The 15,831-nt window shown below is 32.4% G+C and overlaps 1 protein-coding gene across 6 annotated transcripts in view; it reads left to right on the top strand.

Annotated features, from left to right (window-relative positions):
- Nucleotides 1-11,223, top strand: part of LOC107618102 — a 19,039-nt gene extending 7,816 nt beyond the window's left edge. For 3 of the 6 annotated variants that reach the window (XM_021112631.1, XM_021112632.1, XM_021112635.1), the window contains 11 exons: nt 662-798; nt 1,356-1,462; nt 1,556-1,598; nt 1,700-1,791; nt 3,369-3,417; nt 4,267-4,337; nt 4,420-4,539; nt 4,838-4,923; nt 5,436-5,476; nt 5,547-5,589; nt 10,942-11,223. In XM_021112631.1, coding sequence (XP_020968290.1) covers nt 662-798; nt 1,356-1,462; nt 1,556-1,598; nt 1,700-1,791; nt 3,369-3,417; nt 4,267-4,337; nt 4,420-4,539; nt 4,838-4,923; nt 5,436-5,476; nt 5,547-5,589; nt 10,942-10,981 — 829 coding nt within the window. In that variant the 3' untranslated portion in view covers nt 10,982-11,223. Of the gene's footprint in view, nt 1-661; nt 799-1,355; nt 1,463-1,555; nt 1,599-1,699; nt 1,792-3,368; nt 3,418-4,266; nt 4,338-4,419; nt 4,540-4,837; nt 4,924-5,435; nt 5,482-5,546; nt 5,590-10,941 lie in introns of all 6 variants that reach the window. The other 3 variants (XM_021112633.1, XM_021112634.1, XM_016320039.2) reach the window with 3 other exon arrangements.

The following is a 15,831-nucleotide window of genomic DNA, read 5'->3' as shown; positions in this document are numbered from 1 at the left end:
ACAAGAATGGTTTTCTTCTGGTCCTGTTTTTACACTTCATACCCCCTTCCCTTCGTTCCCTTTCCCTCCAAATAATAATAATACCTTGCCGTGGTTTAAAAGGGAAAAGAAACAAATGGCTAATGAAATCCCTGGTTTTCTTTTGGTAAGTCCATTTTACACTTCAAACCCTACTACTGCTGCTGAATTTCTTTGGGTGAGTCCATTTTACACTTCAAACCTGTCCCTTCATTCCCTTCCCCTCCAAAATCAAATCTTCCGAGATGCCTTTGGTGTGATCGGAAATCTTCTTTACTGTTCTATTTCCTGGCTTGCATCACATGCACACTTTTGATACATGCAAATGCACATTCAAACATAGAAATTGAGTTGGACCAATCTTGTCCATTTAAGCTCACATAGCATGTCAAAGTTTAGAAGTTATCTATAGGTCACATGACTATCTAGGTCACACAACATTCTAACTGTGATCATGATCCAATAGGCAAGATTTGTTCCTTTCACACCTTCACTAACATGATAACTTCTCTCACTTGGTATGTTTCCTATTTGTTTACAAATCGCAAGTTTTGTTATTAGGCAAGCTACTTAGGAATGCTTATTGGACATATTTTGTTTTGTAAGTATACTTTTCAATGAGAGTATAAAGCAATTTATGCAGGGAGGTATCTCCTTTTCCATATACTTCACCTCCAATGGATAGAATCGGAGAAAGATCCCGAGAAGTTGCACTTATCAATGGCAAGTTTTCTCAACCTACACCTGACCATGAAGAAACTGCTTCCTCTGTTTCTGAAGGTAAATTTATGTTTTCAGCTATAAAAGATAGAATAGGCATCATATTGTGTAAGATCCTGGTACCATCACAGCTAAACTAAACATATAATACAGAGAATAGAGCAGAAGGATAGATTAGAATAGAAGAAGATCGAATAGAAACAGGGGGGCTGAATGATATCATTGAGATATCATTCTTGCCTCTGGAAAGGTATTATGGAATGTAAGAAATATGCAGAAAAGGAAGATACAAGTAGCATTTGAGAGAGGCTACTACTCTCCATTGCTTCTGTCCAGCCTAATTTTCACAAATTCTCTTCTCTCCTATATACAATCTCATCTCATCTCATCTCTCTCTCTCTCTCTCTCTCTCTCTCTCTCTCTCTCTTACACACACACACACACACAGAGAGAGAGAGAGAGAGAGAAAATGGCCATACATCACTACTCTACTAGCTTGGCAGAGTTAGTTACAAGAATCTTCTTCCAAAAACCCCTTATTTTCATTTCTTTCCCCTAAACCATGTATGTGGTACGTAACATTGATTACCGATAAATTGCCTTTTCCCCCCCTCAAGATGGTCCTGGAATTGAGAATTTTCAAATTATCGGCGATGCTGTACCTGGAGAAAAACTTCTTGGATGTGGATATCCAGTCCGTGGAACTACTCTTTGTATGTTTCAGGTGAAAATTTCTCACTATTACAGAATTTAGCATATTATTCATACTTCTTGTATTTCATATTTTTTAACACCGTAACTCTTGGCTTCATATCAGTGGGTTAGGCATCTCCAGGATGGCACTAGGCATTACATTGAAGGTGGATTTATCTTCTACTTCTGAGCTTTTCCTGTTTGTAATATTATGACCTGATGGAACTTCAACATGACTTGTTTTTCCTGGGTGTTACTGTTGGTGCAGGAGCCACTAATCCAGAATATATAGTTACAGCTGATGATGTTGATAAACTGATAGCTGTTGAGTGCATTCCTATGGATGATAGAGGCCGCCAGGTTTGAAACTAATAAATTATATTCTTCATGAATGCTATACTTGCACAGAACTTGCTATTTTATTTTGGATTATGTTTGATAAAACTGAAAGAATTCGAAATGGAAGTTTTAAAGGGATTTCATTTTTGTTATGAAAACCTTATATTTGTCCTACATAGTAAGATGAGACATTCTCGATGGTATTGCAAGAAATTTAAATACTTAATGTTTGAAGTAATTTGTTATCTTCAGTGCTAAAATACTTTAGTATTTAATAATTCCTTGTGTGTCTGACAATTATCTCACCATTATGCATCCACATATTACCGCCTTGGTTATTTCTGTTGGTGAATTCTGTTCCTTGCTGATGGAAGAACATTGAGATGTAGTTGTGGATATTCTAAAATAACCTAGTGGCACATTGAATATTGATCTATCTGGCATGTGAACTGATGGAGCATGCCCTCCTATCTAGGTGGTTGGTTTGGCAGTTACTCCTGCTATACATTTGTATAACCTTTATCCACTGCATTGAGCTCCTGAGTTCTGGAAAACCGACGACCAATAAGAAGTTATTCCTATTGATGAGAGTGAAAAAACATAATCTTCTTGCTGTACAGTGGTGTCAAACCTAGCTCAAAGATCCCCCAACCTTCTGAAGTGCCATAAAGATCCTTCTTCGATATCATAGGATAAGGCTTTAGCATTTCTTTCAAAATTATTTTTAGTCGACTTAAGCCAATCAAATGTGCTTTATTTAGCCTATATTGAGTGGATATTTAGAGCATGCTCGCATAACTGATTTGCTAAGTTCTAGCTCTTACTTCGGAGCATTCCCTTTCCTCATAAAAAAGAAAAGACACCATCCGGGGAGTTAACTAAGATTATAGAGGTTTCTTGTTGCTAGAAATCCTTGGAATGTTGTATGCACTACTGTGGAACCATGTTATGATGTTTGTAAAAAGTTGAGCTTGATTAACAACTATGCTACTTGGATAGATGTCTTAAGCGCTCACACACACTCACATTGATATTGGATAAAAGACAAAATATAAAAATATTATTATCAAGGATATTACACAAATGGATAAACAAAAATTACATCAAAAGGCATGGAGTAATATTTTGCTATGCCTTTTAAGTTTTTCCATTTATAATGTCCTTTAAACCATTATACAATATGTCTCCTAATACTGATGAATGCCAAATTTATATCTCAGCTTTATGAAACTTCTCCCTTCTAATAACATATTTGGCGTGCTGTAATAAATCTTGATATTTGTGATGATAATTTCAGCATAATGAGGGTTTTAGATACTTTCACAAATGTAAATGAACAACATTGAATGAGTCAAATCATAAAAGATGTGCAATGAAATTCTTTTGTATTCAAGTTTCTAGGTTGCCCTTGAATTTTTTCCCTACTCATGTTGAGCATAATTTACTAGCTGAATTTAATTGTGACAAATGTGGCTGTTGTAAGAATAGTGTTATTCCTCTTTTTGTCAAATTTGTTTCTTTCTTTTCTTTTCTTTCTTTCTATTTTTTTTTGTTTTTATTTTTTTATGCTGACCAGCAACAAATTTTTTCTTTATCAGGGGGAACTAGTGAGGCTTTTTGCTAATGATCAGAGCAAAATCAGATGTGGTAAGCTTAGTTGGTACTGAATCTACAAGAATGTTTTAATTGGGTTGTTTTGCCCCTATTTGATACCATAATGTCATGATGGTTGGAATTTAACCAATTAGTACACTGACAGTTGCAACTTTGTATAAAAAATTGCTTCACTCAGAATGAGCTTTTCCTGCTTGAGTTGGAGTAAGCTTCTCGCTTGTTTAAGAGTTCATTTTGATGTGGCTTTTTGGACCTAAAATTGTTTTTTTGATTGAAATCCATGTATGATTTTTTAAAAATATTTAGAATCTCAAACCATCACTTTTCAGAAAGGGTTTTCATGTCCTTGTCTGCCATTTTTTCTGAATAAAAGCAAAGTTTTAGTAGAATATAAGGTAATTTTTTGAATTGTTCATGCTTCAAGCTCAATAGGCTTGCTGTACATAAACGTTGACTACATAGAAACTAGGCAGACCTAGTATTTGCTGTATGGAAACTAAGCACTCCTGGAAAATTATTAGTCTCGTTTAATGTGATTTCTGACTATAATATTTTATGCTTTTGTATATATATGTGCTACAGTCAGTATCATTGTAAGAAAGTTTCAAGTCTCATACATTTTTCTTAATATTCTCAAGTAGGCTGCTCTGTTTGGGAGAGCATGTTACATATGAAATCAATTATTTGTGTCTAACTAATTGGTTAAGCTTTTGGAGATAGATGATCTATACTTGTCTCATGTTAAACCTGTAAGAGTATCTATTGTTTATGTTTCCGTGTTGTATAATATTTGTTAGTTGTGTGCTTTTAGTTACAACCAACCTCTCTCCCCCCTCCCAATGTCCTTTTCTAATTATGGGTTTCTTTTGGCCAACATTGCAGATCCAGAAATGCAACAAGAGATTGATACACATCTGTCTAAAGGAGAAGCATCGTTCATTGTTTCTCTTTTGGTAGGTACTAGTTCTAAAATATATTTATTCTCTGCTCTTTTATCTTAATACTCTTCCTAATCTTCATGGTTATTTCTGACAGACGGAATCTTCTGAAAATTTTGAACCAGCAACCCTGTTCTTAAGACGATCAGGATACCAAATTATAATTAATGATACTGAAGCTATGGTCGTTTCTGAGAAATTCTCAAAGGATTTATCGGTATGACATTCAAACTTATGGTGATACATAAAAGTGGGCCCATTACCTATCATAATTGAACTATGTTCCTCCCTAATCTCAGTGGTTCTCACTGATCTTCAGAATTGAAAATGAATTTTAGCTCATCAAATTTGCATTGATATAATTGCTTGATGCTTGTGAAATTGTTTGAATAGTACATATACAGATATTGAATGTGCTATATCATTCCACAAAACTATGCTTCTGATTGAAAAATTCTTCAGCTGTTTCATGTTTAAAGAGTCACTTGACACTTCCTTTTATGAATTTCCTGCAGATTAAAGTTCCGCATGGTCACACAAAAGAGTTTGTGTTAACATGCGCAAATGGATCTTCTCATATTCTAAGCACTTACAATGTCCGGTAATAACTTCGACTCACATTGTTCACTGTACAATGTCTCTTTTTCTACTTCTCTTATCTCCTCTTCCTGGTATTGGTAACAATAGGATATTGAATCACAATCCTAAACTTCTCTTTTATATGTCTCTGTCACATTTGTGTGGATGAGTCATATTAGCAAAGCATCCAGTCATTTCTGTAAGATTGGTTAGGGTAAATTACATTGAGATTAGTTGATATTACAATTGGCGCCCGTGTACTTTATCGATGGGGGAAGGTTGTGTAATATCCCTTAATTTTAAAGGTAGTGAGTGTAATTTTACCAGTTGTTTAAAATACATGGATAGTAGATATATATGTATTGTGAATGTATTCTGAGATCTGATCTCTTATTTTCCATGAAGTGGATGAGTCATTTAAATCATTGTTATTTTATTCTGCTAAATGATATATATTTCCTTGCTTATACAGTTTCATTACTTTCCTGCATAACAATTATAAATTAACAGTGTGACTGATCCTTTTCCTTGTAGAATGCGTGACACAATTGTATTAACCATGCGATTCTACCAGAGTAAGGTATTCTTTATATCACTAAGAATTGCTTATACATCAGTTGACAACAATGAAGTATGTTCTTGTAGGTGTAGTGATGCAAGAAAATTGGTATACAAATAGTGAATTCATGTTAGTGTTCTGTTTTAGAAACTAGCTATTTCATGTTATGATCTTGTTAATATGTGTCCATGAATAAGGAATTAAATCGCTAATATTATTCTTCCATAATCCAAATTGTTTGATAATTAAATCAACTTGCACTATATATCACCGCCATTGGAATTATCATGAATGATAACTAAATAAGCAAGTAACTAGAGTTCAAATTGAATAAGGCATGCAAGTGATATATCCACAAGCTTCCTGTCGCCAACACAGGATAGTTTACTATGTTAGAAAGTGCTTTAGTTATAAGTGTATTATAAAATCACTGCCTATAAACATCTATAAATAGGTGGTATCATAGTTTTGTAATGTGTGTTCCTTGAAATGAAAAAATATAATTATGTGAAGTCCTTCTTTTTATTATTTCATGAGTATTGGTGAGTTTGAGAGATAAAAAATATGATAGCGTTATTTATGTGAGTGAGGGCCAACATAGTGTGGGTATTATACTAACATTTGGTATCAGAGCTGGTTAATCCAGCACCTAGTATTTTAGAGTTTGTGAGATGTGAGAGAGTTCTCACATAGTTATTTATTCATAGAGTCGATATGACAAACACTTTTAATATTGTGTGATCCAGTCCCAAGTTAGATGGGAAACTTGATTATAGTTATTGGGAGATTTTGATGTCTACCCATTTGAAGGCTTAGAACATGTGGAATTTCATTGAACTGGGTTTGCAAGAAGGAGCAGATGTTGCCCAACAGAGGAGAGATCAATTAGCGCTATCTCAAATTCATCAAGGAGTAGATTATACGATGTTTGGCAAAATAGCAAATGCCAAAAGTGCAAGAGAAGCATGGAACGTCATACAAAGGCGTAGATAAAGCTCAGAAAGTAAAGTTACAGTCTTTGAGAAGAGAATATGAAAGGTTGTTGAGCAATATTTTACTCTTGTTACAGATATTGTCAATAAGATGAGAGTCTATGGAGAAGATATGCCCGATAGCAAAGTGGTGGAGAAAATTCTTCGCACTATGCCGATGAAGTATGATCATGTGATGACTACGATACTAGAGTCCCACAATATGGATACCATGACGATTGCAGAGTTGCAAGGAACTATGGAAAGCCACATCAGTAGAATACTGGAGAAGTCAGAAAAATTGACTGAGGAAGCCCTGAAAAGCCGAGTGAATTTAAACAATGTTGCAGAATCAAACCGTACACAAGAAAGACGAGGTCGTGGTTTTAATTTTCAAAGTAGAGGCAGAGGAAGTTTTAGAGGAAGAGGTCGTGGCAATTACAACCAAGGAAGTTACAATAATTTTACACCACCTAATCAAGGAAGAGGTGGAACGAATTTCAGGCCTGTCAACCGAGGAAGAAGTCGAGGCAATTTTTATCAAGAAAGAACTAATTTCAACTGCTTTTATTGTGGAAAGTATGGACACAAAGCAGCAGATTATAGATTCAAAATGGTGAATAATAATCAATCACACGTTGCAGAAAATCAGCATCAAAATACTGATGATAATCCGGGTACTCAGACTCTATTTTTTACAAGTAATTCATGTGCTGAAGATGAAAATATATGGTACTTGGATAATGCTTGCAGTAATCATATGTCTGGTAGAAAGGAGTTATTTTCTTCACTAGATGATTCAGTTAAACTACTATTAAAGTTTGGTAATAGTACAAAGATCCCTATTGAAGGAAAAAGGCACATACCAATTAGATTGAATGATGGTTCTTTGAGTTATATTTATAATGTTTTGTATGCTCTTGAACTTGATTACAATTTACTGAGTATGGGACAATTATCTGAGAAGGGGTATAAGATGATAACTTATCGTGGATATTGCATTGTGTTTCACAACAACGGAAGGTTCATAGATAAAGCAAAGATGACTTCAAACAGAATGTTTCCATTAAAAATTCAACATGTTATTCCCTCTTGCAGGAGTTCTGTGATACTTGATGATAACTGGTTGTGGCACATGCGGTTTGGGCATTTTCATTTTTCTAGTCGAAACTACCTGTCAAGAAAAGGACTTGTTTCTAGTCTACCACGGGTTCATTTTCCCAATTGTATTTATGAGATTTGTCAACTGGGAAAGAAGCACAGAGATCCATTCCCTATAGGAAAGTCATGGAGAGCTAGAAGATTACTTGAAATTGTGCATTCAGATCTCTGTTTTGTAGAAGTTCCAAGTAATGGTGGTAGCAGGTACTTTATCACTTTTATTGATGATTTTAGTAGATATACATAGGTATATTTTCTAAAGCAAAAATCAGAAGCATGTGATGTCTTTAAGATATTCTGTAAAATCAAAATTCTCAGAACAGACAGAGGAACAGAATATCTTGCGTGTTCAGAATACTTCAAGCAACACGGAATTCAACACCAACTAACAACTAGATATACTTTTCAACAAAATGGAGTTGCTGAAAGAAAGAATAGAACCATCATGGATATGGTCAGATGCATGCTCAAGTCAAAACAAATGCCTAAAGAATTTTGGACAGAAGCAGTCGCAACAACAGTTCATATTTTAAACAGGTGTCCAACAAAGAGTGTTCGAGATAAAACTCCAGAGGAAGCTTGAAGTGGAAAGCGGCCTTCCATTCATTATTTCAGAGTCTTTGGGTGTATAGCTTATGCCCACGTACCAAATCAATTAAGGAAGAAGTTAGATGACAAAGGCGAGAAGTGTATCTTTATTGGCTATAGCACAGACTCAAAAGCATACAAGTTGTACAATCCAGAAACAAAGAAAGTAATCATCAGCAGAGATGTAACATTTGATGAGAAAGCCATGTGGGACTGGGACATAAAGACGGAAAAGCAGCCGATTGTAATTTCAAATACATGTGATGATGAAGAAGAAAGACAATCGGACGCAACCAAACAACCAAAATCATATAGAAAATCTCAAAGAGAGCGGAGACTACCTGCTATAGATTAGCAGATTATGAAGTTGGCAATGACAACGATTAGTCCGATGAAGAAATCATAAATTTTGTTCTATTTTCAAATTGTGAGCCGTTGAACTTTGAAGAAGCCTCTAGAAATAACAATCGGAAGAAAGCAATGGATGAGTAGATTCATGCCATTGAAAAGAATGACACATGGGAGCTGACAGATTTACCAGTAGATAAGAAGCTGATTGGAGTAAAGTGGGTTTACAAGACTAAGTACAAATCCAGTGGTGAAGTTGATCGTTTCAAAGTAAGATTAGTTGCTAAGGGATACAAATAAAAGCCAGGTATCGACTACTTTGAAGTATTTGCTCCTATTGCTAGATTAGATACTATTCGTATGATTATTTCACTCTCGGCCCAAAATAAGTGGAAGATACATCAGATGGATGTTAAATCAGCATTTCTGAATGTCACTTTAGAAGAAGAAGTGTATGTTGAGCAACCTGCAGGATATGAAGTTTCTGGAGAAGAAGATAAAGTTTACAAGTTAAAGAAAGCTTTGTACGGATTAAAGAAAGCACCAAGAGCGTGGTACAAGAAGATTGATTCTTATTTCACTCAGAATGGTTTCAAAAGATGTCCATTTAAACCTACTCTTTATATCAAGTTCGTTGAACCTGGAGATATCTTGATCGTGTGTCTTTATGTTGTTGATTTAATCTTTACTGGCAACAATTTGAAGATAATTACAGAATTTAGGGAGGTTATGATAAAGCACTTTGAAATGACAGATATGGGCTTGATGTCTTATTTTCTTGGCATCGAAGTTCTTCAAAAAGATGATGGAATTTTCATTTCTCAAAGAAAATATGCAAATGATATTTTGAAAAAAATTCAGATGGAACATTCAAAGCCAGTTCCTACTCCAGTCGAAGAGAAGTTCAAGTTACTGAGAGAAGATAAAGGAAGAGCAGTAAATTCCACATACTACAAAAGCTTGATTGGAAGTCTAAGGTACTTGACTGCGACTAGACCAGATATTGTGTTTGGAGTTGGTTTGCTTAGCAGATTTATGGAGGAGCCTTGTACTAACCATTTGCAAGCGGCAAAAAGAATTCTTCGATATATCAAAGATACTTTAAATGATGGTATTTATTATGAAAATACTACCGAAGTGAATCTTGTCGGTTACACTGATAGTGATTGGGCTGGAGATATAGAAACAAGAAAAAGTACTTCAGGGTTCGTATTTCATCTTGGTTCTGGTGCAATTTCATGGTTGTCAAAGAAACAACCAGTAGTAGCACTGTCTACAACAGAAGCAGAATATATAGCAGCAGCAAGTTGTGCAACGCAAACAGTTTGGCTAAGAAGAATTCTTGAGGAATTGAACGAGAAACAAAGTACTCCAATAGCAATATTTTGCGATAACAAGTCAGCTATTGCACTTTGCAAAAATCCAGTATTCCATGGAAGATCGAAGCATATTGATATACGGGTTCATAAAATCAGAGAGTTGGTGAATGAAAAAGAAGTTTTGATTGAGTACTGTTCCACTGAAGTCCAAGTTGCAAATATATTTACAAAGCCGTTGAAGATCGAGTTATTTTACAATTTAAAGATGCTTGGAATGATTAATTCTGCAAGCTTGATTTAAGAGAGGCAATGTTTGATAATTAAATCAACTTGCACTATATATCACCGCCATTGGAATTATCATGAATGATGACTAAATAAGCAAATAACTATGCCTATAAACTTCTATAAATAGGTGGTATCATAGTTTTGTAATGTGTGTTCCTTGAAATGAAAAAATATGATTATGTGAAGTTCTTCTTTCTATTATTTCATGAATATTGGTGAGTTTGAGAGATGAAAAATATGATAACGTTATTTAGGTGAGTGAGTGATCTTGGGGCCAACATAGTGTGGATATTATACTAACACAAATTAATGTGTCAGATTTTTTATGCATACTTTGTTTCATATTTTTTCTTTAACATGTACTAGATATATATAAGGTGACGTCTATAGCGCCTATGGTTATGATGGCTATGGTGACTACACAAGTGTTGTTAAAATTAAAATCACGTTTTTTACATTCCGGTAACACTTAATTTTTTTTAATTAAAAACGTTAAATAATAACAAATGTGAATTTAATTTTAGCAACACTTCTTAAGTCACAGTAGTTATCATAGCCACTATAATATAAGCACCATAGACGCCACGGGTATATAATATACAGATAAGTTCTTAACAAACCATGCAATCTGAAACCGTTGATTTTCTCTAAAGTATAATTTGTACTCATATTAACAACCAAACCTTATTACACATATTCTTCACCACTTCTCTAGTATTTCTCAAATATTTTTAGTCTTCTTATTTTTTTAATAATTCGTTTCGTTGTGCTCTCATAACAAAATATTTCTGCTATTTCTTCTACAGGCGTTGGATGAAAAGAGGAAAGGAAGAGTGTGACCTGTGATTACTCCCGCCAATCTTGCACTTTTGTGTAAGATAATACAAAATACCAAACAAGTAAAGAAAACTTTACAGTCTCATTTAATTATTGATTTATTATTAGCCTGTTGTAAAAGCACCAATAGTGTATTGAAACCATATTTGTAACCTGTAATTGTAGAAATAAAATGTGTACCTAACTGAAAATGTTAGGTTACATTTTTGTTGTGTTTACAGTGTATGTGTAATAAAATATCATTATCAATTTATCATGTGTTCCATTGCTTGGCTAAATTATTATCATGAATAAAGGAATATTATATTGTTATATAACTAATTTTGATAATTATACATGACAATTCATGAATTGAAAGGAAATTTTTATTATAAACGCTACCTAACAAGTTTAAAAATACATATTTCTCTTGTTTTCGGTGTAATTGCCATGTATAATCAAAACCATTTGTTTATATAAATGGGAAGACCATGGATGATTAAGCGAAACCAAAACCTTCACTTTGAAGAACATCTATTTTTGAAAAGATGACTAATCTCTTACTTTTTGGGGTCATGTATAGCTATTAAAACATTGTTTTCATATCGACCAGAAAGAAGAAAAAGAAAAAACTGTTCATAACATGTTTCAATATTATTGGGAGGAAAAATAGTAAAAATAAAATTATGTAATTCTTTTACATAGAAATAAGTGAAGTTTTTGAAATTTTGTTTTGGACTTTTGGTATACAATTAGTTTAAGACTTTCTGTATGGATACTAAATTTTATATTATGTGTCCAGAAAAGCATTAATTCCAATTACCCACCACCTTAAAAATTTATAATAGCATGTAAATAATAGTATAAAATAATTTTAGTTTAACAAATGAATCAAATCAAACTAAATAAGGTAATCTGATTTTAATGTATTGAAAATATATTTTCTTTTAAATATACATATAACATATAATTTTGTATTGCCGCATTGGCCAAAATACTTAACTTACCCACTATCTCAAGAACTTCATAGATGAACATGGACATATCATTAGACAAAAAGTTGATTGATTAGTGTTTTTGAGTCTATCTTTTTTTATCTGTATAAATATAACAATATGTTATTAAATATCTATATAATTTTATTTTTCACTGGTAGTTCATATAAATTGATTAAACCCTTGATTTATATATGCAATAATTAATGGCAACTTAATATAAATGGTTGAATCGACCAACTATTAAATTAAAAATTTTACACATGCAAACATTTATGAACTAACAAAAGTAACGGTCTAAAAAAGTTTTATCCTTTTTTTTTGTTTGCACCAGGATTCCATCAGATCAAAAGTCCAATGATTAATCCTTTAGATATATACTGTATAGGCATAAAATAGAAACCCTCTCAAATAAGCAAGTTCCATTTCCATCTTCCAATGAGTATTGAATTCGAAAGAAATAGTTAAGACACAAAGTTTTATGCTATTGCTCATCATGTAGGAGTGAAAATGAATTGGGTCGAGTTTGGCTCAACTCAGACGAGTCTGACCCATATTTATAAATATGTGGTTTAAATTTATGCATTATTTATTATTTTTTTCACTCGAGCTCAACATATTTAAAAGTGCAATAGCCAATAAGTTCAAGATCCTATTTAAAAATATGTTTCATAAATTATAATTTAAAACTGTAAATTTAAAAAAATTCCAAATTGATATTACCTGTATTTTAGAATTCATAATTCATTGTTATATTACCCATACTCTTAACCCTACTTATAAATTATAATTTAGTTTGATATATTATCAGTATAAATTAGTTTTATATATGTATTTAATTATGTAATGTTACAATAGTAAAAATAATTTTTTTATATTAACCACTTAAATGATCATTAAAAAATAAAATTATTTTATACTATCAATATATTAAAATTAAACTATTAAAGTTATACTAAATGTATATTTAACACCCATGTAGTAGAAAGTATAATCGGCATAGTACTAAGTTTGGGTCTTTGAACTCTTTCTTTCAAATAAAAAAAGAGTTAATAGTTAAAATCGTCCTTGAAAGATACCTCCATCTCTATTTTAATCCTCAAAAAATAAAATTAATCAAATTAGTCTCCGAAAGATAATCGCGTTGATGGAGTTCGTCCTTCCGTCATCTTAGTTGATGACGTGGCTAACATTTGCTGATGTTAAGCGTTAATTGACAGCGTAACGCACTTTAAAACGACGTAGTTTTGTTCTTTTTGCCTCCAAAGGTTAAAACGACGCCGTTTGATGTCCAAGATGGGGTATTAAGCCGCATTTCTCTCCATCACCACCTATCATAACAGCCATCCTTCTGTTTCGCTCCAAAAATCTCTTTCTTTTTCTATCTTTTTCAGCGTGAAATGCTTGTGTCTGGGGTAGTTCATTGCGGTGGCGCTGTGAGATCTTGTGAGGTTCAAAATCCTTAATTTGGAGCTCTTCCGGCACCCTTTTGCAAGATGGGTACGGGTCAAGTAACCGGAGGCGGTGACGGTGGCGTATGTTCTAATAATGGTGGCAGTGGTGGTTACTGTGATATGAGCTACTATAGCCGTATTTTCTCTTCGGTTTCATTTTCTTCTTTGGGTGCTTTGTTTTCTTCAGATCAATTGCAACTCTTTATGGGTGGCTCGCTTTCTCACCCGCTGTTCATGCGGGTCTTTTCATTTTGGGTTGTCAAGAAGACAAAGAGTTCTTGGTCAATTGGAATTTTATTTGTGGAATTTATTGTGAAATTTATTGTGATTTTTCTCGCATGCAAACCTATGTTAGTTTCTAATTTAAAGTTGGTAGTTTTGCTTTTGTTCTGTTGTAATTTTTAGTTTCATTATTTTTATTAGAGAAATTAATTTGAATTTTGAATGGGAAGATTGTTTTAGTGTAGATTATTTTTTGTTCCATGGAAGTAGATGAATGATGGTGTTTGAGCACGATAAAAACAGAAAAAGGAGAAGGCGATTGGGTCACGAAACCCAGCTCCTGGTTCAGCCTTCTTCCCCAATACGTGAGTGAGAAAAGGAGAAGGCGATTGAGAGAGTGATGAAGCAATGAGAATCATGTGCAGGGATGGCATCGACCAACGACAGCAGAGGTGACGAGACCACTGTGCAACGACAGTGAGGTTTCTCTATCAACTGAAGGTGCGAAAAGAAGAACGAATGAGAACGCTTGTTTTTGGGATGAAGAATGCAAAACGATATTGTTTACTATGCTGTGCTATCACTTCACGTTCCAGGTTAACAGCAGTATTAAGAAATTAACGGAGAGACGAACGTGATTAAAAAAAATTATTTAAAGATAAATTTGATTAATTTTATCTTTTAGAAACTAAAATGAAAATCGAAGTATCTTTTGAAGACGATTTTGATTATTAACTCAAAACCAACACTAAATTGATAACTTATACAATTATATAGCACCGATAAACCATATTTCAACAAAACATATGAAATAATAAAAAAAAAAAAAATCATCTCGTGCTCCAAGAGATTAAAAGAAAACAAAGGTTGTCCAAAAGTTATAATCACCAAACTTAAATTTCAAATATATGTCTTTTTTTTTTTGGTATCTCATATATAACTTGAGAAGTCAAAAATTAATTTGTCCTAATTTAAAGATTTATCACTAATCAATAAAAATTTGAAATATATGCCATCTTATTTGTATGTCTTCAAACATTATATTAAAAATTAAAATGGACCAACCCAACGAATTTTATAGACTTTTTAAAGCTTATATACTGATTTTTAATTAATATACTTTACAAAATATTCAAAACTAACCCATTTAATAAAACAAATCCAACTAGGCCTAAAATGAGTCAAACCATGGATCCCTATCTAGCATATTCTACCCCGACTCGTCATGCATTATTGGTCATTTTATTACAATTTTATTAGCTTACATATGTAACTTTTTAAACTATCAATGAAAATAAATTAATCTATTTTTTTTTTCAAAATTGTTTCTTTGAAATAGAGAGAAAATTAGTTACAAAGAAAAGAAGCAAAGCCCCGTAAAATATTACTCTTCCATGCATTAGATTTTTACAAATCTAACAAAAAAAGGAAAAGTATCCATACAATATTATATCTATCTATAATGAAAATTCTCTTGTCCAATTCTAATTTAGTTTTTCCAAATTTGTTTTCTTTAAAATGTCAATAATATTTATTTATACAATAATTTTAAAGAAATTTATTTTTTTCATTTCTGTTTTATTTTTTTTTGAAATAAAGAGAATATTATTTATATAGAAAGCCAAAAAGAAATATTCAATGCATTAGATTTTGTCCATCTAACAAAAAAGGAAAAGTATCCATACAATATTTATATTTAGATTTTGTTGATTACTAATTTAATTTTTTCAAAGAAATACTTAATGCCAAAACGGATAAAATACTACTCTTTAATGCATAGAATTTTGACTATGTAACAAAAAAGGAAATGTATCCATTCAAGATTTATATATATGTATATTTACTCTAATAAGATTTTGTCCATCTAACAAAAAAGGAAAAGTATCCATACAATATTTATATTTAGATTTTGTTGATTACTAATTTAATTTTTTTTCAAAGAAATATTTAATGCCAAGATGTATAACATACTACTCTTTAATGCATAGAATTTTGACTATGTAACAAAAAAGGAAAAGTATCCATTCAAGATTTATGTATATGTATATTTATTATAATGTTGTAAAAAAAAATCACTGTTCTTCAATTGTAATTCTATTTTTTTTTAAATTCATTTTTCTTTAAAATATAGAGCATAGTATTTAACTATTTACATATAAAAGAAATATTTGATAACAAAACCTGTAAAATACTACTCTTTGATGGATTA

Source organism: Arachis ipaensis, chromosome B09, assembly GCF_000816755.2.
Source record: "Arachis ipaensis cultivar K30076 chromosome B09, Araip1.1, whole genome shotgun sequence".
Lineage (NCBI taxonomy): Eukaryota > Viridiplantae > Streptophyta > Magnoliopsida > Fabales > Fabaceae > Arachis > Arachis ipaensis.
This window is presented reverse-complemented; position numbering and strand designations above follow the sequence as displayed.